Source organism: Cucumis sativus, unplaced genomic scaffold, assembly GCF_000004075.3.
Source record: "Cucumis sativus cultivar 9930 unplaced genomic scaffold, Cucumber_9930_V3 scaffold90, whole genome shotgun sequence".
NCBI classification, from domain to species: Eukaryota; Viridiplantae; Streptophyta; class Magnoliopsida; order Cucurbitales; family Cucurbitaceae; genus Cucumis; species Cucumis sativus.
Genome location: NW_022279579.1, coordinates 94,660 through 122,050, shown reverse-complemented (window position 1 = coordinate 122,050; position 27,391 = coordinate 94,660). Strand labels below are relative to the sequence as shown.

Sequence of the window (27,391 nt, the reverse complement as noted above, 5' to 3'; positions counted from 1 at the left end):
GCATTGCACAATGGCTCTTATAAATAGTACTCTTTAACATTCGATCCTAGGATAAAGTATGTTTGAAAACTTAAAATATACTTTTTTTTTCGGTTCACATAGTCATAAATATACTTTTAAACATAATATAAACTTTGGGAACTCAACTTAAAACCATACTTTGTTTAAATAAAAAATTTAGCTTGCAAATACTTAAACATTTATGCTTGCAAATATTAGTAGAAGTCAGAAAGCTCAATAAACTTCTCAGAACATAAACATACTTTAAACATTAACTTGTAAATCATGCTTTAAAAATCAATGTTGTCACTCACAATACTTGGTTTAACACTTGGTTTAGAACTTCCTCCAATTTCTCCTTAACATGAAAAATCCATATTTGAGTCTTAATAAATTCCTTAACCTTGAAAAATATCCAAAATTTGATCAAAATTGCAAAAACAGAAAAATGGCCCAAAAATCTTGTCATGGCATTGTTGGCCACAGGACATAAGACGCAGGCAGCTTGCGTGCATAGGGCACTAGGATGCCCGACCACGTCCCTGTCGTGCGCGCCTGATGGCTCGATGATGCACAACGTGCCCCTTGCGCATGCACTATTATTCACATGGTGTGTGTCACAATCCGTCTCGGACACCTCCTTGCTCGACTCGTGATGTGGCGTGATGCCAGCTGAAGTTGTTCGCCTTCGGAACAACTTCAACTGACACATGACATGAACAGTTGCAAATCTTTTAAACAACGAAAGTCTTTCAATCAATAAACATTTACATTATACTTTGGAAATCGTAGTGCAGGCCATAGGAAATCTTTTTAAAACGTATTATGGAAAATGAATAAAACATGGAATATAAATATTTGAACAATCACAATACTATTTTAAACAAAACAATGTCATTGCATAACAAAAATTAAGTTGGCCTCGCAATAGTAAGTTGAACGTACAAAGATCCAATTTGTACCCAAAAAGAGGAAAAACGTTTTGAAAGAGTAAGTCAGAAGACATAGTGAGCAACGATTTTATAAAACAGGTTTTCATAAACATTTTTGTATAAAACCAAAGCTTAAATATATTTTATCAGTAAACAATCATAACATGAAACTTGAAACAATTGCATAGCTTTTCGAAGACAATCGTACATAGCCATAAACAATATTTACCCCTTCGTCCGAAGACAGAACAGTTGTTAGGTAGCTAACCCTCCTCCTTTAAGGCATAAAATATACCATTTGTGATTACTCATAAACTATAGGTTTGTCAACCCTACCATCCGTACGGAGTTAACCACATGTATACAATAGGTCTCTTGAAATATTCGGGCATGGAGAAAACATTTGATAACATAGAAACATACTCTTGAACTTGATAATGAAATCATTCAAACATGGTGAAATTGATTGTAAGAAGAGGGCTAAAACTAAAGGTGACTCAGCTAAAAAGGGAAGAAGGCTTGGGTGACTTGGGTTTTTAGCTTGAACGCGTGGACGACTCGAAGGGGATGAAAACGTGGCTAAGTTTGATGAAACTAAAAGCGGAAGACGACCCGACTACTTGAAGCACGACTGGATGGAGGCTTAAAATAGAGGGATTTGCTCAGTACGCACGGCGTGGGGATGGCGTTAGACGCTTTGGCTCGGTAGGAGAAATTGAAGAAAGAAATCGACCATCACCAGAAATCACCCGCACCAATTTCAAAACTGGAAAACAGTCATTTTGGAGTTTTTTTAATGTTCAACCTGAGTTTTTTTTTTTTTTTTCTTCTGTTATAGATCTTAAATATTTTCATAATTTTTCTATGGACACGGCCAAAAGTAGAAAAAAAAATGATAAAATGTACCTTCTAAATGGTAAACTAACACATTTAAAAGTTAAATAACTTTATGATAGTCATTTTATAACCCTTTAATAGCTATATGATATCATTAGTTATATATCATATTTTTCATGTTTACATTTGAAAAAGAGATGACATAAACTATTTTTTTTCTAAATATCATCGGTAATTTTCTTTGTTTTTTTCATTTTACTTCTCATTTTTTAGTCCAAAAAACATTCCATCTTGGTGAATTGTCCCATTTCCATCATGTGATGTTCTATTTTATTAATTTAAAATAAATTTTAACTTATAAAAATGTTCTTAAATTTTGTTATTTGTTTTTCTTAAAAAAAAAAACTCATATAATTTCAAAAGTAAGAATGATATACATTTAAACTTATAGAAAAATACCTCCAAAGTAGGATTTACATAGAAAATAGTGCAGTTGTGACTAAACCAAAATTTAAATCACCACTTGTTTTAAGTCACTACCACACGGTTTTATGTCTTCGTTTTTGTTCAAAATTCTAAACAACTTGTATTTTTGGGATAGTTTTAAAAGAATTATGAAAGTACAATATTACAAAGTTGGAAGGTGTACAAATATATTTTTTAAAATTTTACTTTATAAAATAAAATAGTAAATAAATTTATTGTTTAGTTATTGAAAATGTTGATACTAAACAAAAGTGATTTAAGAAAAGAGATGTAAATACTGTAGAATGTTTGGCAAAACTTGGGTTTCGTAAAAGTGATCCAAGAAAAGAGCCTTCACATATATATCTAATTTTGCATTAACCATAGACATATATAAGTTACTTTATAGAAAGCCCACAAAATACAATCATCTCTCCCCATTGCTTTTGTTTTATGTTCATTGTTCCGTTAGAGAAAAATTCTTTATTGCATGAAAGATTCTTTCCAGCTTAATTGGGTTCAATTCTTTGAACATTTCCTACTAACTACTTGTTTGGCAGTGTGTAATTGCACTATAGATAGACAGCTTTTTCTTTCATAGGGTTTCATATTTTAGGCAAGTGTCCAGTCTAAAAAAAATTATAATCAAAGTTTCAAGATTCAATTCAAACCATTTAAATTTTGGAGACCAACTAAAAACCACTCTCAAATTTAATTAATAGGACTAGTAAGTTAAAATAAACATAGTTCAGTGGACATATAAACTGTGTACCCTAATAACCAATCTCATTCTTTAATTGATGATTTTGCTTTTCTGCAAAGTAGTCCAGTGTAAATATCGAGAAAAACTTCAAATCTAAAGATCGAATAATACAATATATATGATAATTTAGATTTTTTGTACACAATCGTTTAGAAATGCAACGATACATAGCTCTTTGTTAACATTTTTTACTAATCTTCTAAACGATTTAGAATTCCTACCGAAAACGAAAATGATCTTCATAATAAAATATAGAATTCTTACCGAAATTTTCTAATCTTCTAAACAATTGAAACGTAAAACGAAATTTAGAATTCTGATTGAAAACGAAAACGAGAATGGTCTTCATAATGAAATGTAAAATTCTTATCGAACTTTTCTAATCTTCTAAACAATTGAAATGAAAACGAAACTTAGAATTCTTACTGAAAACAATCTCACCGCAACAATCTTGATAGTGATATATAAATGATTGTGAAAAAGCTTCAAATGATATTTAAACGATCTATATTCTCGAAGATGAGAAAGATATAGAAGAATATTGAAGATGAAATAGAAGATTTAAACAATTGAATCTTATACTCTAAACACCAAAGAAAGAAAACTTGGAAGAGGAGATAATAAATCGCAAAAAAAAAATAATAATAATAATAGTTCGCAAGGAAGAAGAAGAAAAAGAAGTGAAAAAATACACACATTGTCCCAAAATATTCAAAACCAACGAGGGCATATATGAAATTTATGAAAAAATAATCAAGTTTCATGAGCTTTTATTATTTTGTTATACAAGTCGTAAATTGTTGAAATTTATGTCCTAAAACTCGTAGTTTGTAATCATAATTGATACTATAATCTTAAAGCCAATAAACTAAGGTTCTGATACTATTTTTTAGAAAACTTGAACTTTATGTAGAAACATAAGCGTGGAACAAGTTTGAATATATAGCCTAAATAGTCTAGTATACGAATAAGGTTTGATACCTTATTCTGGGGACATTATAGATGTAGCCCGTCTTGTAGTTAGTATAAACGATGTGATCCTAAATCGTTCATATAGAGACATAGAAGTGAGACATCCTATGTAAATAGTTTTGATAAGACTGGAACCATATTTCACTTTTAAGTTATAACACCGTTAACTTTAATAAAATTGACTATTTTGTTTTAAGATATCCTATGTAACTTAATCTTAAGTCTAAGTTAACTATGAACTTTTGTTCATACGAGATTATTTTTAGATCTGCATAGATGAGAGCAGTACAATGACATTGGTCCAATAAGCCTCTCATTTCAAAGGTAATTAAGAACTTGTGGATAGCTAGGGACATATGGTGCAAGACGAAATTCACTCTTAGTTGCTCTAGGTTTAGTAGATAGGTTGTTCTCTTAAGGATCGAATCCAAGTCTTGGACAAGGAGCCCCACCTTCTCATTGGCCTGAAAGGGATTTGGCAAAAATAATAAAAAAAATTATAATAATAGAATTCATGTCACTACATTTTCTAAATTGCAAAAGTAGCAAATTTGAAAATTGATAGTCCTTTGATATCCGTCGATATATCTAATTACTTGTCATATTTGCAATTTGCAAAACAAAAATGTTATGAAATGTTTTTGTAATGCAATTTTTCATTATTTAATTTAATTTAGTTTAAGAAGTGAGAGTTATATGGAATGGGGGGGTCCCTCCTTAATTATACACTTGCAAAAGGGATAACGGATGACTTGAAAAAGAAACATGGAAGAGCTCTATGCAAGCTCTCTAATCTTCTCTCCACAAAATTCAATTCCCAATTTTCTAAAAGATTCCCAAAAACCAAACCTCAATCTTATAGAATAGGGAGGTTTTTTTCGGGTGTTGTTCGCGATCCAAATCCTAATCGAACGTGAGTTTTTGTAGGTTTTGAGTCGTTAATAAAAGAGAGTTTTGTTATCTTTATATTTTTATTTAATTTTAAAATCATGGTTAAAGTTGATTTTCTACAATCAAATATTATTCTCAAAATTGACACAAATTTGTCAATGATAAGTATTTCAAAATTTGAATTAAATTTGAGTTAGATTTCTTGGTGTCATAACCATCTCAAGTTTTGATTGATTTATGTTTTAACTTGCAATGTTTTTTGTGGGCGTTACTCATTATGAATGAGAATTTTGTACAATTTGAATATTTATGGTAAATTATGGTCATGGATTTATAATTTTACTGATGTGATCAACTGTATAGGCCCATGTTTTGGGCATTTTATTGTAAATCGAGTATTTATAAGTTTGTGTCTAGATCGGGGTCATACAACAAATAATTTCAACACCAAATTTGCCAAAAATGAATTTAGAGGCTAAGAAACTCCATTCTTTTATTTTTTTTTAAATAATGTAAATTTTGAAACATATGTCAAAAGTAAAAATATGGTTGAATGCAAAAACTATTGAAAAAATAAGTGAGTTTAGGTGGAGTCCACCACGTCTTCTATTTTTACTTTATTTTTATATATATTACACTAGGTTCCACATTTTTTATTTTCTCATTGTTTATATACGTGGGTTCCACATATTCTACTTTTTCTCATTATTTATATATACCTACCCATAAGTTTTTCAAATTTAATTTGTAATCGAACTAATTTTTGTTTTTTTTCCTTTTAACATAAACATTAAACTTTTTTATTCAATTAGCAATGTGCTTGGTGACTTCAAGTTATTGTTATTTTTTTAATATATATTTTAATAACATATTTTGTTAATATATGAATTTTTTTAAAAGAAAAAGTGAAAATTGGAAAAAAAATATGTATAATTTTGGTTAAAAAATAATTAAATTAAATTAGAAAAATTGAAGATTGAAGATTGAGATATTTAAATATATATAAAGCAAAAAGAAAAAAATAAATTAATTTAATAAAGAAAAATATTTTTAGAATTTGAATGTTTAGTATATATAAATATTACATGTGGATATATATATATATAAATAATGAGAAAAAGTACAATGTATAGAACTCACGTATATAAATAATAAAAAACGTGAAGTTGAGAGTGTAATGTATAAAAATAAAGTAAAAAGTAGAAGATGTCACCTAAATTCACCTATAGTATGTTTTAACATAGGTTCAAAATTTACATTATTTTTAAAAAAAAAGCTCAGAAAGTTAAAAAGAAGTTAGGTTATATTTGATGGGAAGCCAGCTCAGGTAGAGAATGAGGATGAGCAGATGAAAAGGTACACACAAAACCCAAGAAAGAGTGGGCCTAAGCCCAAAATGGAGAATTTGGAAGCTCCAAAAACCAATGCAACCAAAGAATAATGAAATACATACAGTACCTTCTATTCTAATATCATTCCCCAAACCAATATATGTACATATATATATACACACACATATATATTAAAAAGGTTATGAAAGAAAGAAAGAAAGAGAGTAGATTAAAAAAATTTGGAAAACAAAGGCAATATAATGGTTGTTGTATTTTGTTGATTTAGTGGATTTGTCTTTGGTGAGGGACCATTAAAAGTGCAAATGGAAGGGTACCCCCTTCCCTTATATATATATTTTTGGACAAACTTCTCCGATGGGTAACAACTAATCTTTTATGACACATCTCTTTCATGTTTTTACAACTCATTGCAGGTTGTTCAACCTATTTAATGATCTTCCTCTTTCCTTTCGTCTTTGTCTTTGTTTTTCTTTCTTTGTCTTTCTTTTATCGTCGGTATCATACTTTTTCTTCAAATTTTTTTTTATCTTCTAATCAAAATATCAATATATTTTTAAATAAATAATTTGATGTAGTGATTTATAATCATTTCACGCCATTTCCTTAAGAATAGCTCAAACTGTTTGAAAAATTAAATATATTATAACCCGTTGTTTCTAGACATTAATAAGTTTATCAAATTTGACCATTCAAAACTATTTCAATTAAAGGGTTAAAATTTAACTTAAATCCTTTGTATAAATTTATATATTCAAGGACCATTTTTAATTAGAGTAAAATTAATCTAAATATTTATAAAATATAATAAAATTTTAAATTTAGTAAATGATAACACTCCTAGACAGTGGTAAGCCATAAACTTTAATTATTGTTTATCAATACATCCATAATAGAAGTTATAGAAGTCATTTATCAATACCTATTATTAATAAGAACTAAAATTTAGCTATATTTTATAAATATTTTTATTGTTCGATCATTTTTATCGGAATCTAAAAAAACTAACTTATAATTAAGTGGAAAAAAAAAAAGCAGTAAATGAAAAGTCATTAATTGTCCATTTGATTTCCGCACACTTCTCTGCATCATTTTAGATTAAACCTTACATTTAATCTTACATTGAAAAGAATTAAGTGACATCTTACTCCAAGATGGATGTGAGGAGCAATTGATTTTAGATTTAACCTGATGTTAAACTATTGATTGAGCTAAAATTTAATATGACAAATATTCCGTACAGAAATAGTAAACAAAAAAAACAACTAAATTAATGTTAGATTTATAAGTGATTTACATCCGAACTTTTAAAAGTTGTATCAATTAAAATCCTATATTAATAATTTTTTCGATTTAAATTATGAAATTTTGTAATTTTATCAAGAATAAAACACTCTTCTTCTAACGTAGATTGAAAATTACTGTACAAAACATATCATTGTTTCAATTAAACTTCTAAATTGTTATATTTGTATCAATTTAGATCTTTTGTTGAAATTGTATTTAAGAAAAAACTATAATTGGATGCATCATGGGACGATTTACCTATCACATAAATGTTTATTCATCTTTCTGCCACACAAAAACAATATCTTTTTGTGTGTAGTAGAGAACCGGAAAACATATAAGATGAGTGTGTCTTCAAGTTTTATCATTAAAAAAATCTTCATAGTATATAAAGGTTTGGATTATTTTTTTAATGAAAATTTAATTAGCAAGTCTAAATTAAAAAAATAAAAAATTTATTTTTGTTGTAAACTTGCCTAAGGTGTTGAAGATGAATGTCGAAGTAAGTAGACAGGTTATGTTGAGGGTGTGTTTCCTTTGTGAGGGCGACGAGGTGGCATGTGTGGGTTGTACAGTGTTGTACGATTTTGTATGCACCATAGAAGTTTCTAAGTTTGTTGTAGTGATCGTGATTCCAACCTTTTCTTTTTCGCCTAACTAAACATCCATATACGATCTTTTTCTTTCTCTCTCTCATTTCTTTTCCTTTTTCTTTTTCAACTATTCTTCATTTCCAATCCATACCAATTTTTATTGGTTTATATACAATAAATTTTAGATATTTATTATGTTGTGAAAGAGTAGAAAAATTAGATGGATTTAATAGGTACACTAAATTTATTTGTAAAACTTTCAAATTATAATAGAAACGTCCCCAAATTGAATACATATGAAAGTAATTTGATTAGTTTTGTTTGATTTGATTAAGTAGACATGACATATGTTTATCAAGGGTGTGATAACTTGTAGAAATACAAGGAAAGCCTTTTATATAGAATAATGAAGCATTAATGCGATATAAAGGAGCATTACGTGTAACAAAGTACCTGAAATAAAACAAATGTGTTATGCAAGTAGTAAAAGGTAAAACATGTGCTTATCATGGTTTTTATTGTTTTAATGCAAATTTATAGTAAAGAAAAATCGGATTGGCTAAATGAATGAGACATCAGACGATCCAGATTCACGTTAATCAATCAGGTGATATGAATCGCTAGAAGATTAGAGTGATTGGTGAGATTGTCAACTAAAGAATGAAAGGACATCTTCGGTGCCACATAATAGTGATTCAGAGGTTAGAGAATTAATGGCGCTCCAAACTGTGTTACGTCCCATTGAGCCATACCTTAAATATAAGTCCATCTTCTTCATTTGGAGTGCGTCAACGAAAATTTGGTGAAAAGAGCTTCGCTTCATCCCTACTCGTTCTTATCTATCAATCATTAGCATTCTTTATGATTATGATCAATGCAAAGTAGAAATAGGTCGTAGGGAATCTGGTTGTTTGTCTTATTTATCTTGTTTAGTTAGTGTTGTATTCAACGTGTCATTTCATTCGAGAAGGAATGAAACACTGGACGTTATGAATCGAAAGAGTAATAACCAAGGCCTCACTAAACAGGTGGTGAAAGAATTGTAGTAACACAACCACTTCATTAAATTCCTCCTTAACGTACATGTTAGAAATGTGAGTATGTGTGGTAACAAGGCTCCGAGAGGTTTCCCGCCTTAATATAGGATGAATTATAGATAAGGCGATCAAATAGATTAGAAGTAAATCAGATCTTTATAATTTCAAGTATTTACATTCGAGAGGTGGACAGGTATGACTCTGAGAGGATGCTCGCCTTAATTTTGAAATTGATAGCTGCCTTAATGTGAACTACTTATCCTTTGTACTGCATCAAATTACATAGAATATTCGTTCATTAATCTCACCTAACTAAATTGAGTTCAATAACATGCATAATAACCATATCCAAACTCTCCCTCCTTCACCAACACTTAGTGTAAATAATAGAAAAAGTAGTTAATACCATGTATATATAATATTGTATAGATACCACATAGAATCAATACATGTATTGATTTCATGTTAATTATGATCAAAAGAAACCATAAGTTCCTTGTGTTCGCATCTTTTATTGCATTAACTCAACTTAGTTGTGCTAGCTTAATAGCCTACTTAGAGCCTTGATTCCATATGCACGATAACATGATTTTAAATGCATATAAAGAAACAAGCAACATCGTTTTTTCAACAATCAAAAGGCAATTATATCTGGCTGATGGTGAAAAAGTCCACCAATATTTTTGCATTCTTTTGCCCTGATGGAATTGACTTTTAGTGGTGTTCAAGACACAATGTATAATACTTAATTATTACGATCCCTATAATATTTGGAAGACATTATACAATAATTACAAACTAGAAGATATTGATACTAATAAAGAAATATTAATGAAATTTCACGGGGAAAAACTACAAATTATCATTAGTGAGTTTAGACACTAAAGGTTGGAGGATTGATAATGATGGCACTTCACAAATGTATAAGAGCAAGCCATTGTTAATTACATATGAGAAGTTAGATGGGAGTGATATAAGATGTACATGAAAAATACTTCAACTGCCCAATGATATAAGATGTACATGGAAAATACTCCATCTACCTCTATGAAAGACAGATGGGAAATCCTACCAAAATAGAAATAGATTGATTTATAATTTCTATCATCTGTTTTTAAGAAGTAGAAATACAATATGACATATTCATACTTGTTCTTATATTTCTAGAAGTAGAAATACAATATGACATATTGATACTTGTTCTTATATTTGTAAGAAGTAGAAATACAATATGACATATTGATACTTGTTCTTATATATTTCTTATTTCTTGAACAAACGAAATAGAAACTTTTTTTGACAATTACTTTATTTTTTTTTTCTTTTGAAAAGGATATGAACATAGAAGCAGAAGTAATTGGATCAAATATCATCCTAACTACATGAATTCAAAGAATTAAACATGCTAGAAAACTCACAAAAATCATAACTTTGGATTTCACACTTTTGTAGCTCAAAATCAACAAGAATTGATGTAGTTGTTGATTATGAATTCACTAAAGATCACCATCAAGATCTTCTCCACTATCCTCTGGATTTAGAACTTATTATGAAATCAATTTAAAGGTAAATTTACACTACAACAAAAATGGTCTACGACGACAATTATTTTCTGTCGCGAGTAAAATCTTTGTGACAGTTATTTACAGTCATAGAAGCGGAAGTCATGAAAATTCCTTCCATGACAATTACAAAAAGCTATCGCAATAAATTTTTCACGACAGAAAATAAATGTTGTTAATTACTATATTATGACAAAAGATAACTGTCATATTTTTATTTTATGACGAAAAATAACTGTCATTATTTGCTTATTAACGACAGTTTTAAAAATGTCGCAAATTCATTTATTATGATATTTTATAAATGTCAAGGATATATCAATCGTGACAGTTTTTTGAAAAAAAATGTCATTATTTTGCTATTAACAACATTTTTTCGGTCAAATATAGGTCAATCATAACAGTTTTTTTAAAAAAATTAAATGTCATTGTTTTCATATTGACGACATTTTTTCCAGTCAAAATAGGGCATTCGTGACATTTTTTAAAAAAACTAAATGTCACTATCTCGCTATTGATGACATTTGTTTTCTATCAAATATAGGGCAATCATGACCGTGTTTTTTAAAATTTAATTGTCATTGTTTGGCTATCGAATATAATTTTTTCTTATTAAATATAAGTCAATCGTGACAGTTTTTTTCATGACAACATTAATTAATGAAAATTTGGAGTGAGAGATCTACTTATACTCGTAAAATCTCAATTTCATCAAGTCTTAATCTTATTTAACTTGGGCATTATATAAAGAAATGACATGCAAAACTATTTGCATAAACAATTTGTAATGTAATGAATTAGTGAGTGAGATTTGTGGTTGAAGATGAGGTTAACAACACAGCAAGCTAGTTGCTAACTCGTACAATTTGAACAGGGTTGGACTTAATTAAAGTAATGTCCTAAAAATTCCAATTATTTATGCTCAATCTTCCTTTAAAAAAAAAAAGGAAGGAAGAAAGAAAAAACATGCATTTGTAGCTACACATGAATTATTTCTTTTAGATACCAATTCTGATTGTCAGTTTTTTTTTTTTTTCTTTTTCTGTTTTCTCCAAGTTTGGACATTTTATTTTGTCAGATTGAATGGACATTTGTATTTGATTTTGTGGCTAGAATTAAAATATTCAGTGATAGACCATTTACCAAATATACAGAACACAGGTATTGAAGCCTTAATTTTGAAAATATTGTCAATACAAAATGTTTGATTGGAATCCTGTAAACTAAAAAACACTAGATAATAAAAGGGTATGGATGAATAAGAAGAAAAAGAAAAAGAAAAAGAGAGAGAGAGAATAAAGAGTCAAATTTGATACCATTTATTTCATTAATAGAATGAAGAGTCAAATTTGATACCATTTATTTGATTAAGAACAAAAAAAGAAAACCCCCCCCATTTAGAGAGAGAGAGAGAGAGAGTAGAAATAAGGAGAAAAAAGAAAAAGAAGAAAAAAAACGAGATTAAAATGAAAAGAAAGATATAGATATATTCCCAAAAGTCCAATCCATGGCATGGATGAAGAGAAAGAAAAGGGAAAAGAAATAGAGGGATATGATTGGGAGGGTGTAGAGAAGTTAAAAATGGAAACGGTAGCACGTGAATAGAGCCAGGTTTGTTTAGGGACATAAATAATTGGCCCCAATCTCTGCATGTGTTCACGTGTCTGTGTCATCCAGTTGCCGTTAATTACACCATCATGCCCTTTCTTCTGCCCTTCGCATTTGCATAGGATTCTACATGGGCCCCACCGCCCTTCCCCTCTCCTCTCAATCCTCTCTCTCTTTCTCCCTCTCTCTCTCTATATATACACACTCTCTCTCTCTCTCTCTCTTCTTCCCCCGTACTCGCACTTCTTATCGCGTTTCTTTCACCTCCATTTTCTTCAAATCTATATTTTTACTTTATTACTAATACATCATTCCATTAATTATATTACTCAATATTCCTCTTTATAAAAGTAATTAGTTTCACAACTATTTTGGTTTAACTTCTTTTTATTTATTTGGATTCACATACTTTTTAAATCCCTTCATTACCATTTTCTTTTCAAGGAGTATAATGTATAAATTCTAACAACACAATATTTACTCCACCTATTTTAAAAATATATGCTTGAGATAGAAGATGTTAGTATTTAACTTCAAGCAATATTACGAATAATCACAGCACATACTCCGTCTTATTTTGAGTATAATTTCTGCTATATATATATATTTCAGGGTATTGATTTTTTTCTCTTTATATTTTACATTCTATTTCCAATTATGTTGTTTTGTTGCATACCCTAAATTTCGGCTAACCTTTAGGCATCTTTTAAGAATTCAGATGGAGAACTAAACCCATATAAAAGAAGCAAATTTATGATTCTTCTCCAAATGCATGCTTTAATTAAACAGAAGTTACCAGAATTTTTTTTTCCAATTTATCTTCCATAATTATATTATTTCGCCTCCAAAAATTAGCTATATATAGAACTGACTTTGTATTAATATTATAACTGTTGATAAAATTTTGCATCCACCTAATGATTTATGTTTGTCATCTAAGAATTGTGTAAAGGAAGTATGTATGTTTGAAAAAAGTAATGTTGAATAAATACTTTTAAATTTACAATAAATAAATCGAAAGTAGTAATTCAAAACAAGTTGAAGAACCAAGAAGATACACAAAATGTGAAAACAAAACTAAAAGTAAAAATTAACAAAATGTAATCAATTAAAACTAACCAATAATATTAACAAAGTCTAATACTTAGATATCAAACACCTCACCTAGTGCAGTGGCTTAGCACTTGCCTTACTATCACACCATAAGATAGAGTGTAATCTTGTAATTTTGCAATTTATTATGTATTTTCTTCTTCTTCTTTTTTTAATTTTGAAAGGAAAAAAAAAGTTAGAGATATTTTTCAAAGTATAAAAAACATTTTTGTTAACATTTTTCTTAAGTATTCACTTCTTAAAAGATGGTTACAATTATTTTTTTTCCTTTAAAAGAAGTTTTTGGAATTTATAGATGTTAACCTAGAAAATTACGTAAATAACATCATTATTTTTAGGATAAAAAGAATACCATTAAATAAGTAGACTCTGAAAAAGGGGGAAAAAAAGGAACATGATATCAATCTAATAAAAGTCGCCTTAAAATTAAAAAGTTTTTTTTCTAGGTTTCAATATAAAAATGTAATTTCGTTTTAAATCAGAGGTATATATAAGTTAAATTACTCAAATAAGAAAGGTTAGGCCTAGGTTGTTTGGTAACAATTTTGACATTTTGTTTATAATATTTAAAAGTTAGATTTGTTTTTTTTATGATTTTTTTGAACACTTCAAATTCAAAAACAAAATATAACTTTTTAAAATGTTTTCAAAATTTAACTTGATTTTTTTAAAAAAATTAAATTAAAAATCAATCTATAACGAACAAAAACAAAAAAAAATCATCAATGTGTGAGAGTAGCTTAATTTTCAAAAATTAAATTGTTATCCAACTAACCTAAATTTTATAAACCTAAATTTTATATTTAGTTATTTTAAAAAATTGTAGCACTTGTATAATAATTTAAAAAATATTTTAGAAAATTGTAATAGTTGTATAAGAACAAAAATAAAAAATATTTTCAAATATATAACTGACTTAGTTACCTTCGATAGACCAAAACAAACATATTTCGGTGTTCTATCAAAGTCTAAAAGAGATTTAAATTAAACTTTTTTTTTTATATTTGTAAATATTTTTAACAGTTTTGTTTATCTATACACAAAACTAACATTAACATAAGATAACCATATCCAGTTTACAAAGGATGTTTGTCACTCATATAGTTGTTTAAAATGTTACTTGGACTAAAATTATTTAAAAGAGTTAACACGTTTGCATCTCCTCCATGTAATTGATGAAGTTAGCGTAGTTTAAATACAATCATCATTATTATTTTTCTCGACATTACGTGGATGGAAGAAGTTGAGCTGAAATCGATAGTACAAACTTTATGTCAGTTATGTTATGCTAATTTTAGTATTGATATATATCGCTAGTTTTTATTATGCAAGTGATATTAATTTTGTGAAAATATATCTTAGGTAAACACCCTATATTTTCTAACAAATGGACCACATGAACTTGAAGGGTACGATTTGAAGAAATATGTATCAATTGTGTGGCTTTTTTTTCTCATTTCAATTTTGTTTTTAATGATCTTACCTAGGAAACTTGCGTTGCAATAAGAAACTAAGTTGTGTGGTAGTAACAGAGGGATCAAAATCTGTAGGACCAAAATCATTGCATACACTCACATACATATATTTCTTTGAGAAAACAAAAATTATATATATTATAGGTATATATTAGCTGTTGACAAGGATATATATTTTGTACAAGTTCTTTTTTTTCACAAGAATGAGTAATTTTTTTTCTCTATGTAGTTTTTCTTGAAATGTTTTTTTAGGAAAACTTAAATTGCTTGAAAATTACAAGTATTGTATTTATGAGTGAATCCTACCTAATTAGTTAATTAGTATTAAAAAAATTCAGGAGTTATGATTCTTTGACTACATGAAAAGAGAAAATATCTTGCCCGTTCAACAATGTTCAATATTTTGCATTATCACATTCTTTTTTCTTTTTTCTTTATTAAAAAGATGCAATGGATTAGTTGGATGCACTCGAGCATCACCACTAGGTGGACACCTCATAGCACGTTCAACACTCCCACTTTATTATATGTTTTGGTTAGCAATGAAATTGAATCTTTTATTATAGTTTTCTTTTTCTCATGTTTGAGTCAAATTAGATTAAACTTGCCATGATCCCATTTAGGCAAAAGTGTGCAGCGATTTTTTTTAATATAATATTTTTACCTTTGAAAACAAAACAACAAAGAACATAGCTTAACTGACAAAAGCTTAAACGAAGCGGGAGTAATGAGAGTACTATGGGGTGTTCACCTAGTGGAGATGTCCGAATGTATTCAATTGACCTATCATATCTTTTTTGAAAAAAAAGAAAAAAACGGACAAAAGCCTAAGCTTGTGTAACATACCTAAATATAAGTGAAGTTACGAATAGAACTAGCATATGATTGTTGTAGAAATTAAGTTTTAATTGTTTTCCTTCTCTTTGAAGTTTAATAATATTTGGTTGAGTTTGACTTAAACTATTTCAATCGGTCACCTTTCTCTAATATATATCTTTAACTAGTTAATTTAAATGTTTTTTTTATTATTTTATTGGGAAGAGATCATTTGAGCCTTCTATGTAGTGGGTAGTTCTGAATTGGAAAAAAGATAGCGTTAATGTATAGTAAAATCATAAGAGTTTCCTAATCCTAAAGAATGGACCCAAAAGCGATAAGAAAGCAAGCTTGAAAAGAGTTCTTAACCAATGGGGAGCAAATACAATTAGGCAAAGACCCAATTGGACTTTTAGCTTGGTGATCTCCGGGCTGAGGTTGAGGCTAATTGAGCCTTTACATACGACTTGTCGGCGCACCTCGACCTTAGGGGCCGTGGTTGAGCCAATAATCCCGTACAAGTGGTTGATCTGAATCTACCTTTTATTCTAGCTAGAACATCCTTGCCTAGTGGCACAAAACAAACAACCACGAGTGTCGGATTTCTAAATTGAAAAATAAAATATATAATGAATTTGAAGTGGATGAAGAAAACCCTAAACCTCATGATATAATGGCGCCTAGTAAAATGTAACTTATTCTCCTCTATGTCTAGCTTGCTCTACCTATTTTGTTCCAAATATTGACTTAAGCGTGGAAAGTTTTGTTGCATTAGACATCACACCGTTATTTTTTTCTTTTATTTTATAGGTCATCTTTCTTGTCCAAAGTTAGAAATTTACGGTTGAAGGTGTAAAAGTTGAGTGAGTTTCCTTAGCTGGTTGGGATTTTGTCATCAAGGGTGTATGTATTATACAAAATTTTATAATGTGTAATCAAACACAAAACACTGGTAAAGGTAGGTGTTGCATGCAGTGAATAATGTGTCTAATAATGTGTGTATTGTTTGGAGGGTGACTTTCAGTTTCTTAGAAAAGGGTGTGGTGGGCTATATCTTTTTGTCTTCCACAACAAGACAAATTCTTTCATAAAGAAGATTGAGATCTAGAGAGAGAGGAAAAACAAAAAACAAAAATATATTGATTTTTTTAATAAAAAAATAAAATAATGAAATAAATAGAGAGAGAGAGAGAGAGAGAGAGAGAGAGGTATAGTATAGGGGTGCGTGTTTTGTTGTGTTTATTTGAAGCATTTTGCCAATTATACAGAAAAGAAAGAAAAGAAAGAGAAAAGGAGAGTTAAAAAGAAGTGAAAGAAGAAGAAAAAAGAAGAGCAAAAAAATACACACAATGTTTGAAGGAGGATCAGTATCTGAGCAACTTCATCAATTCTTAACTCCAAGAACAACTCCACCACCACCAAATTCTAATTCTCTTCCTTTAATTCCTCTTAATTTTGCTCTTCATTCTCCTAATTTCAATTTCCACCCTTTTGATTCTTATAATGCTACTTCTACTGCTCACCATCATCATCAAATTCATCTTCCTCATCATCTTTTGCACCATCAATCTCCGAATCCTCATGGCGACGACAAAAACGACGTCAAGACAACCACTACGGCAGCTGGGAGTAGTTTGCAGGTGGGCGTAGATTTGGAGGTCGGTAGAGAGAACAGCAGATCCATTTTGATGGAGGATCATCATATTATTCATCATGATCAATGGAGCAATGATGAGCTTCTTGCCCTCCTTAGAATCAGATCTAACATTGAAAATTGCTTCCCCGAATCCACTTGGGAACATGTTTCAAGGTCATCAAATTCAAACCCCTAAATTAAACAAAATTTTTGGCTTATTATTATTATCACCACTCTTCATCATTTGTTTAATTATGTTCTGTTTTTCTAATTAATTAAGCATACTCTTTGCTCTTTTGCGTTTCTATTTGGTGGGCTAGTTTAATTGAATTGTACTACATAGAGAGAGAAATGATATTATGATATTATGTTTTTTTCTCCTTGGGAAATACAATAATGTGTGAGGTGTATAGTTTTAATATACACTTAAAAGAGTAGGAATAAATGCAGGCATATATGTTGGTTGCATTTAGTTTTATTTTATTTTCTTTAATTTAATTATGGTGGGTGCAGGAAGTTGGGAGAGGTGGGTTTTAGAAGGACTGCAGACAAGTGTAAAGAGAAATTTGAAGAAGAGAGTAGATATTTCAACCACATTAACTACAATAAAAATTGTAGGTTCCTCACTCACGAGCTGAATTATAATCATCATCCAAATCAAGATCAAGATCAAGATCACCTTCTCCTGATTCATGAAGGGAATGGGAAACCAGACGACGGTGGCCCCACCCTCGTTGTGGTACCAGAAGAAGGTGAAGAAGAAAACCAAGATAAAGATGGAGAACTTCATGATGATGACGAAGAAGAAGATTTGAGAAATGACGAAATGAGACCGGGGAGGAATGAGGAAGAACGGAACGAAAGTAGTAGATCAAGTAGTTGCCAGAAGAGTAAGAAGAAGAGGAAAATGATGAGGCAAAAGGAATTTGAATTGTTGAAGGGTTATTGTGAGGAAATAGTGAAGAAAATGATGATACAACAAGAGGAAATTCACTCAAAGCTTTTACAAGACATGTTGAAGAAGGAAGAGGAGAAGGTTGCTAAAGAGGAATATTGGAAGAAGGAACAAATGGAAAGACTTCACAAAGAGCTTGAAGTGATGGCCCATGAACAAGCCATTGCAGGTGATAGACAAGCCACAATCATTGAAATTTTGAACCAAATCACCAATTCAACCACTTTAATTTCTTCATCTCATGAATCCAAAAAAGACTTACAAAATTTACTCCAAAGTTTGAATAATTACAACAACAATAACAATATCCCTAATTCTACTCCTTCTTCCTCATCCTTAATCCAATGCCAAACGTCGTCAAGCCCCAACAAAAAACCACCTCATGAAAATTCAAACTCTTTCACTAGCCAAAATGATCCAATTAAAAACCCTAAAAACAACCCTTGTTTATCAACCCAAATCCTTGCTCCACAAGACCCAAATTCCTTCATCAATAATCATCCGAACCCTAAAAGTAAAGAGAAATTAGATCATGAGAGTGAAGACTTGGGAAAAAGATGGCCAAGAGATGAAGTGTTGGCTTTAGTAAATGTGAGGTGCAAAATGTACAACAACACCACCACCACCAACAATCAAGATGAAAGCCAAAGTGGTGGAGCGTCGTTAAAAGCTCCATTATGGGAGAGAATCTCACAAGGAATGCTTCAATTGGGTTACAAAAGAAGTGCCAAGAGATGCAAAGAGAAATGGGAAAACATAAACAAGTACTTTAGAAAAACTAAAGATGTCAACAAGAAGAGATCTCTTGACTCAAGAACTTGCCCTTATTTCCACCAACTCTCTACATTGTACAATCAAGGTGGAGGGAATAATAATCCCCTGGAAAACTGCCCCAACGTGTCATCGGAAAACCACTCCGACCACTCCGAAAACCACCTTGCAACTTCGTCCTAGAGAATAATATTTAATTAGCACGGCTCAAATAATAATGTATTTTAAATTTGTATTTGAACCTTTTTTTTAGGGAAGAACATATTTTGCTGATTTTTTTCTTTTTTCTTTTTTCTTTTTCTTTTTCTTTCTTTCTTTTCTTTTTGTGGATTAATTTGTGATAAACTTTTTTAGGGGTAGCTTGGGATGGTTGGGTTGGGTTGGGTGGGCAGTACTACTACTAGTTTGCGGCTATCGTCATCTACGTTCATTTTTGTGTACTTCGTCTGAGCACCGACACAGTGTGAGAAATGAGAACCTAAATTTAATTCAACCAATATGGATTCTTTTCTTTTTTTAATAAATAAATATATAGCTACTGCCAATTGCATAATATATGTATATATCTTTGCTTCTGCTTTTCAGCGTACATAATTGTTTTGAAATATTCTACTGGTTAATTATTAATCTTTTGGGTTTTGAGACTCCGACCTGGAATAAATAGTTGAGTGGGCTAATAAGACGTATGTGATTAAAACAATTGTTCTAATCACATATACTTGCTTAATTAACTGTACCCTCTCTCTTACATTATTACTTTTTTCCTCATTTTTCTTGCTTTGTATCTCTAGTTTGGCTTAGGAGACGTATGTTCGTTATATTCCTAACTGATACGTGCCTACATTTTCTATGTTGGCTGCCACACCAACATTCAATAATGTCATCATTTGAAACATCGTCTTGAGGCATGGGATGACCTTCGTCTTCTTGATTGATTGTGTGCTTCGTTTCTTCATTTTTGTATAACTTTATTAAGTAAACATGTCCCATGGGAATTTTGTAAGAGGCATCACCAAAGCATGGAGCATTTAACCAAACAATTTGAAAAGAAAGGTGGGAGGTTTCTAGATGTCCAAGGGAGACCTTCAAGCGACGTTCACAAATTAAAGTTGATCACAACGTGGGGAACATGAAGCCTGAACTTTTAAAATATTCTATAATAAGTACAAACCCAAAATAGTACATTAAATGGGAATGGCCAACTTGATCATAAATAAGGATCATTTTGGTTACTTGTGGGATAAAAAGATTGAAAGATATCTTCATATACTAGTAGATTAACCTTCACCTTCACCTACTAGCTTAAGTGATATTTCAAAATATGTCTTGAGTTTAATTTTCTCAAATTAAAAATGATTTCACCTTGAATTTTTTCTTGTTTTAAGTCCGTAAGTGTTATTATATTGTACTTTATTTTTATCTACTTACTTAAGTTTTTGAGTACATAAGGGTAAATTTAGAAGAATGTCTATTCTTGGGGCAGGGAGAGTGTGCTTAATTTGGTGCCAAAATGATATTATTTTGGTATTAGAGCTTTATATTCTAGATTGAATATAATTTTTCATTATCAAGTATTTTTGTTTTTTATTTTATGGTTATTTTTGTGCATTTCACTGCACATTGGGACTAATAATATAAAACACAAAAACAGTGTCACGTATTTGTTTCATGGTATGAAACTTTCTTATAGATCTAGTTTTGATCAATAACATACATATTAAAATTTGGATTTTTTTAAATCTTTTCTAAAAGCTATGTAATTAATACAGAAATACAGAAATACAAAGCATCCGCAACACAAGCCGGAGCCGGAGTCAAGGCACAACAAAGGAACCAAAGTAGAAGAAACACATACGAAACTTAACTAGTGCATTCTATTGTTTGGGGTCGTGTTAGTGTTAGAAATTGTGGAGCCCAAAACTCTCCAAGCCCATTGCATTTTTATACTTAACCCATAAAACTTCTTTTTGATGGATAAAATTGGAGGTGGGTTATCAAAATGAGAAAGCATGAGCAGTGGAAGATCACTGATCATAGCAACAAACAAAGAAATGAAGTTGGCTACAACAATTTTGGAAGAAAATTGAAGTGCCGAGAGCCTCCTGAAGAAGAAAAAAAGCCGATAGATTGAAGGTTTCTATTCTCTTCAACAGTTTAGTGTAAAATGCAGAGTATCTTTTGGATTTTGGGTGTTTCTCTAATTATTTATTCCACAATACCATGTTGTTGTACTAAAAATTAAATAGGTCATTGTTTGATTATTTGAGGAGAGATTTGTAGTGCGAGTTTGAGAGTTATTTGTAATTTTTATTATAGTAGAACTTGTAAAAGACTGGACGTAGAGCCGAGTTGGGGTTAAACTAGTTTTTTTTTTTTTTTTTTTTTTTATGTCGTTCTTTTTTTCTTCGTTTTATTATTTGCTATTTTATGATTGATTACTTATTTTAACCCAACCAATTTGAGATATAAAAGAAAAAAACTTTTGCCTGAAATTTTAGAAAATCAAGAGGGTAAGAATTAAGTTTTAGTCCGATGTTATTCTTTGATTCAAAATTGTGTTAGATCTGGATTTGCTGATGTTTATACTTCTGATCAATTGTCATTCCTTAGCTTCAAGTAATGTTTATACAATAATTTAGAACCTAATTCTCTTTCGAATTTTGATCTCAGCCTGATGTAAAGGCAAAAAAAAAAAAAAAAACTTCATATATATACCGAGCATAATTAATTTTTGAAGATATATATTCCATAGTTTGTTTTCAATCTTGTCATTTGATTGAATGAAATTTGCTCATTCTTTGAAGTTATTGCTTCTTCCATTTAATACAGTTTCATCATTTGCTTTCTTTCTTGAGCTTGTTTCTTCTTTCATATTTAAGTTATTTGTGTCTATCACTTTATTGCCAACTTTTGCTCATCATAATTTTTTTTATTGAAATCGAAGTCTTTGAGATTATAGGGCATGAACAATTTTCTTGGCATATCCTCCGAAGAACTTAATGGTTATCTATACTTTCAATCGATCAATTATTATGTATAATTACCAATCATGAACTTCAAACCTATGGGGTAGTATTAGTAGCAAACAAGACAGGATCCAACAATAGGGAACCTAAACTAGAATCTCTAATTTATCTATGAAAATCAGTAAAAGAGGGGTGACGAGATAAACTTAAGTGTAAAAAGTAAATTGAGGTAAGCAAGATAGTTTCGAGAAGAGAGAAAAAAAAGAACATGAGATATCGGGCAAACTGACAAGTAACGTTAGTTAAGACTCTCTTAATAACCAAATTGATTCGTATGTCGATTTCTAAACTAACCATATAGGTGTTATGTAATGTCTACTACTACTTAGTCAATCACATTATGCTTTTGATTGATTAGAACTTTAGACTAATTTGATTTCGTTGTCCATATCTAGATCAAGTAATTAAAGGAACTATCCACAAGAACTAGTGTTAGCTATTTTTGAAATTATTGTTGTCAATAATTAGGTTTATAAATTGATGTAGTGGGTGAGTTTATGATATAAAAGAAGTGAGCTTCAATAAGTTGGCAAAGTTTGTTGGCTAATAAGATTTAGGTGGGATGAGTTTGTTAGATTGAAGTGTGTTTGATTGAGTATGAATGTTGTTGAATTATATGTGTTTTAGATGTTTCCCTTTGTTGTACTCTTGTAGTAATATGTAGTGAGTGGCTAGTATGCTAAATTGTTGTTATTATAGTATGTATTGAATTAAAGTTTATAAATACAATTAGTAGTTTAGCATTGCTAGAGGTAGATACAACTTCTATCCTATGGATTTTAAATTTCAATTTCATTTGAGTTTCAATGAATTTTGTTAAAGTTTTCTATTTTATTTAAGTACACTACTAGAAAAATGGGCTTTCTTGACGGTTGCTGTTTTCCTTTCTTGACGTTTTTTGAAAAAAACGTCAAGAAATATTTCATTTTTAATAAAAAAACGTCAAGAATTTTTCTGAAACATCATTCTTGACGTTTATTAAACGTCAAGAAGAAATTAATTTTTTCTTGACGTTTTTAAAACATCAAGAAATATCTATTAATTTTTTGACGTTCTTAAAACGTCAAGAAGCGTATGAATTCGACATGCTTAACGTTTCTTAAACGTCAAGAATTTAAAATTTTACTCGACGTTTTAAAAACGTCAAGAAATTTATAAAAAAATCTTTTACGTTTTGAAAAATGTCAAGAAATTTATAAAAAAATCCTTATTGAGGTGTGACTTATTCCATCTGATTTTTTTTTTTTTATTGAGGTGTGACTTATCTTTTTCAATTGGGGATTTCTTTCCTTTCTTGGATTCATTTATTTAAGGAGAATTATATAGGTTGATCATTTAGGGTTGTTGCTTTTTGTAATTTGGGTGAGCAAGTTTGTAATTTGTGGCCAATTAATTCAGTATTGTGTTCTTGCACTTTGCTAACATGAGTTTTTCATCCATTTGAGTGCAACACCTTGAAGATCATCACGAACTTAGGGGGAGCCTAGCCATTGTTGTCGAGAAAGGATTCTCAATCTTAGGGGAGCATAATACTCAGCTGCAAAGAAGTTCTTTATCTTAGTGGGATCCTAAGATTCATCGGTGAAGGGAGTGCGCTAACTTGAAGAGAAGAAAATAATGTTGAGAGGAGTCTCGCACACTGTCAAAACCCGACGTGTTCAACACTAATATTATCAAACTTAGGGGGACCATAAGTGCATTTGAGAGGGAGTCTCACATCTAGGGAAGCCTAAGTGATAAGTTAGTTGAGCTCTACGTAACTCACTATAGCTGTTGTGTATTACAAATAATGTCACACCCCGTTCCAAGTTTTTCTCTCTAACCTAGATCGTGGTGTAAGTCTACCCTTTAAAAACATTCATTTTCTAATTTAAGATTAGTAAAACACTTTTCAATAAATTCTATAGAAATTTCGATAGTAAAACACTTTTCAATAAATTCTGTAGAAATTTCGACAGCATCTCCCAGAAGTTTAGTTCAGTAGTGCTAGTTATGGGTTGTTGTACGAGATTAGACTTGAAGTTGTATGAACTTTAGTTTATGGTTGTTGTTTATATGTGTATATCAGACTTGTTATGGTTGTTATTAAAAGAAAAATTGCAGAAAAAGAGAAAGAAGAAATCAGAGCCGTGTGAAATTCAAAAGCAATAAAGACAAACCTAGAATATTTAAAAAATGGTCAGTTTCATGAGCTTTTTATTTTGTTTTATGAGTTGTAAATATTTTAGTGTTAATATTTATGTAAATTAACCTAAGTGTAACTTATAGCACAAGAAAAAATATTTACAAAATGAAATTTTTTTACCAGTCATATGGTAAATATTTTAAAAACGGTCAATTCTACTATTCAGTTTCCTTTCTCATGCTATCAGTGATGACTTCTATCACTAATATCATGCTACCAACTAATATCATGCTACCAATGATGACTTCTATCAATGACAGTTTGTCTAATACGTCAATGTCTTTTTCATGAATTCTATATGATATAAGTATTGATAACATAACCTAAAATCAATAATTTATTTCTAACAAAAGTTGCAACTATATTAATTTCCTTTATACTATTAGCAATAAAAGCTACCATATGGATAGTATGATTCAAAGTTATTACCGATAGCATGCCAATCTGATCTCTTTTCTTTGTCCATTTATGCTAAAAACAAACAACCACAATAACACTTTGTAGTAGCATTACCTTCATATCATTGATATATAATAGCCTATTATGGATATTGCTCATAGATACTATCAGTGATATTATTCTATTGCTATCACTGATAGATATTATTAGTGATCACAATAGAATAATATCATTAATAGTAGTAACCAAAAATATCAATTAATAGCCTAATTAAACCTCATCAATTTAAAATTGATATGTTTTATCAAGGAGATATCACTTATAAATTAAAAAATATTCTTTTGGGTGCTCAAACAATCTCGATATTTCGAGCAATCAGTGCAACGATTTTGCTGTGAAAGTTATAGATGGTGAACTTTTGCATCTCTCCTTGCACAAATTGAAACGCGAGTAATTCTGTTGTGCCGATATTAGGTCTAAAGTGAAAGGAGTAACTACGTCCAGACTCAAGGAACTGGGCTCCCAAGTCATCGTCCTTTGATCTACAGTGAACGCCTAGCAGTGGGCCAGCCAATTTATTAATAATGGTCACTGTTGTTTCAGGTCGACCAATTGAGATCAATTCCTCATCAGCATATAGCATAATGAAAAGTATTTGTAAAACCAAGAATACAAGTGCCAACGAGGAGTTCATTATGCTTTCGATTGGAGAGAGAAAGATAAGTAATGTCCAAAGGACTATGCTTTTCTTTTGTTGTTGGACACAATTGAATGTTTTGAAAACATCACACAGACATATATATAGGAAAGTAAAGGAATACAAATCTTTTTTTCAAATGGTTAATGGTAATTTTATGACCGTTATGCAATTTTTAATTTTAGAAGTAGGAACCGCGATAGTTTGAATCAATCGGTGAAAAGGCGCATTAAGTAACTACATATTAGTAGTGGCATTCCGCAATTAATATAAAAGAAGAAAAAAAATAAGTTGTAAAACAATTTACGAAATGATTGTTATGTTTAACCACGTAAGGTTAATTTTTACATCCCAACTCAATAGTACTCCTTTTTCCGTTTGTTTTGTCTTTTCTTTTTTCTTCAAGTTATGTAGTAATAAAGATGGTTAGAAAACAATAAATTAGAGAAAGAGTGTAAGTTTAGGTTACATTTCAACATTTATTTAAATTATAGGTTAATACTTTTTTAAATTTGTATTGTCTATATACAAAATAACACATCAGCTTGTTGTTGGTATTTTACCAATGCCACGTCAAATTTCTAATTAGGAGATTCTTCAACCTGTATATTTAGTTAGTCTGTGCTTGGATTGGAATGCTGGGTTGATTAACTTAAATCTTAAAATAATAATTGTATCGATTTAAATCCTAAACTTCGCCGGGTGTATCAATTTAAACCCCAATTAAACTAATAATAGTATCGATTTGAACATTGCACTTCAATTAGTTCATCATTCACCTCCTCTTCAACTTCTTCCCCCCCTCTTCCTCCCCTTACCACCATGCAAACGTTTAACACCAAACATCTTTACCAACACATTTTTCAATGTCCATCACTCAAGCAAAATGAAATAAATTGTCCGACATAGAAGATAGGTGCTAATTTAACTATTTCCATTAAATGTTCACCATCATATTCGATTAATATATATACATATACATAAGCGTTCTGTAACTGTGTGCTTGCTTGCCAATATTTTCCTTCGCTGCCTTCGGGGGACATAAAAAAAATATATTTGAAGATTACACCAAAACGGTCTAGTGAGTGGAGATTTTCATCAACACACATTTAACAGAACACACTCTCGCCATAACGCATTACAAAAATTATTTTCACAGCACCACGCAATATAAATAAGTACGCATTTCAATAGAAATATGAGTTTAAATTGGAAAATCGTTCCGCTGCGTTTGGCGATTTACACATTCAAATCTCATTGGCAAATATTCATAGGAACCATTTCCTTGCAAATTCATTTCATCATAAAATCGCATCGCACAGGAAAGCATTTCGCATAACAATTTCCATCTTTCGTACCATGCTAAGCTCAAGAGTCAACACGCTCTTATCGCTGATTTGCAGCTGTACGGAGAAATCTAAACGTATACAAATATTTCCATTAATCCAGTTATGCATAACGTGTTTTTCCAAGGCATGCAATTCGTGTTTTTCCTTCAATATGCACATTTAACATCGTATAAAATATTGCAAGCAAATGATTGGACTGTTCCTAAATTAAAGAAACGTTTAAAAGTTTAGAAACCATGTATAAGAGCGCACATACAAGAGCTTACGCACCGTGTGAAATTCGATTGCAACTAGTGTGGGAGATATAGAGAAAAAGATGTGGGATTTTTCTTAATCCCTTTAATTATGTTTTATTTTATATAATAACATTATTTGAAACTGTATGCAATGGCATGCTCTAGCTAAGCCATGCATTAATATTTCATTTTAAAATATCTTTTCTAGTTCCAAGGAAAGCACATATTATAAGTTCCAGTGTCTTTTGGGTGCATCAAACAGGGGCCATCTCGATAAATTTCCCACGAGCAATCAGTGCAACGATTTGTGTCCCTGTGAAAGTTATAGATGGTGAACTTTTGCATCTCTCCTTGCACAAATTGAAACGCGCAAGTAAATTCTGTTGTGCCGAAAATATTAGGTCTAAAGTGAAAGGAGTAACTACGTCCAGACTCAA

The 27,391-nt window shown here is 30.3% G+C and overlaps 1 protein-coding gene across 1 annotated transcript; it reads left to right on the top strand.

The window, feature by feature from the left end:
• Window positions 1–16,921: 16,921 nt before the first annotated feature.
• Window positions 16,922–19,559, top strand: LOC101211010 (trihelix transcription factor GTL2). The gene is made up of 2 exons (XM_004142475.3): window positions 16,922–17,510; window positions 17,850–19,559. Exons 1-2 carry the CDS (start codon window positions 17,050–17,052, stop codon window positions 19,243–19,245), a joined length of 1,857 nt encoding a protein of 618 aa, XP_004142523.1. The 5' UTR covers window positions 16,922–17,049; the 3' UTR covers window positions 19,246–19,559.
• The last annotated feature ends 7,832 nt before the right edge of the window (window positions 19,560–27,391 follow it).

What these genes read in the sequence shown, in the direction of transcription:
- LOC101211010 (XM_004142475.3), top strand. Translation starts at nt 17,050, where the DNA reads ATGTTTGAAGGAGGATCAGTATCTGAGCAACTTCATCAATTCTTAACT. An exon ending in ACTTGGGAACATGTTTCAAG is followed by an intron (nt 17,511 to 17,849) that starts GTCATCAAATTC and finishes TGGTGGGTGCAG; the next exon opens with GAAGTTGGGAGAGGTGGGTT.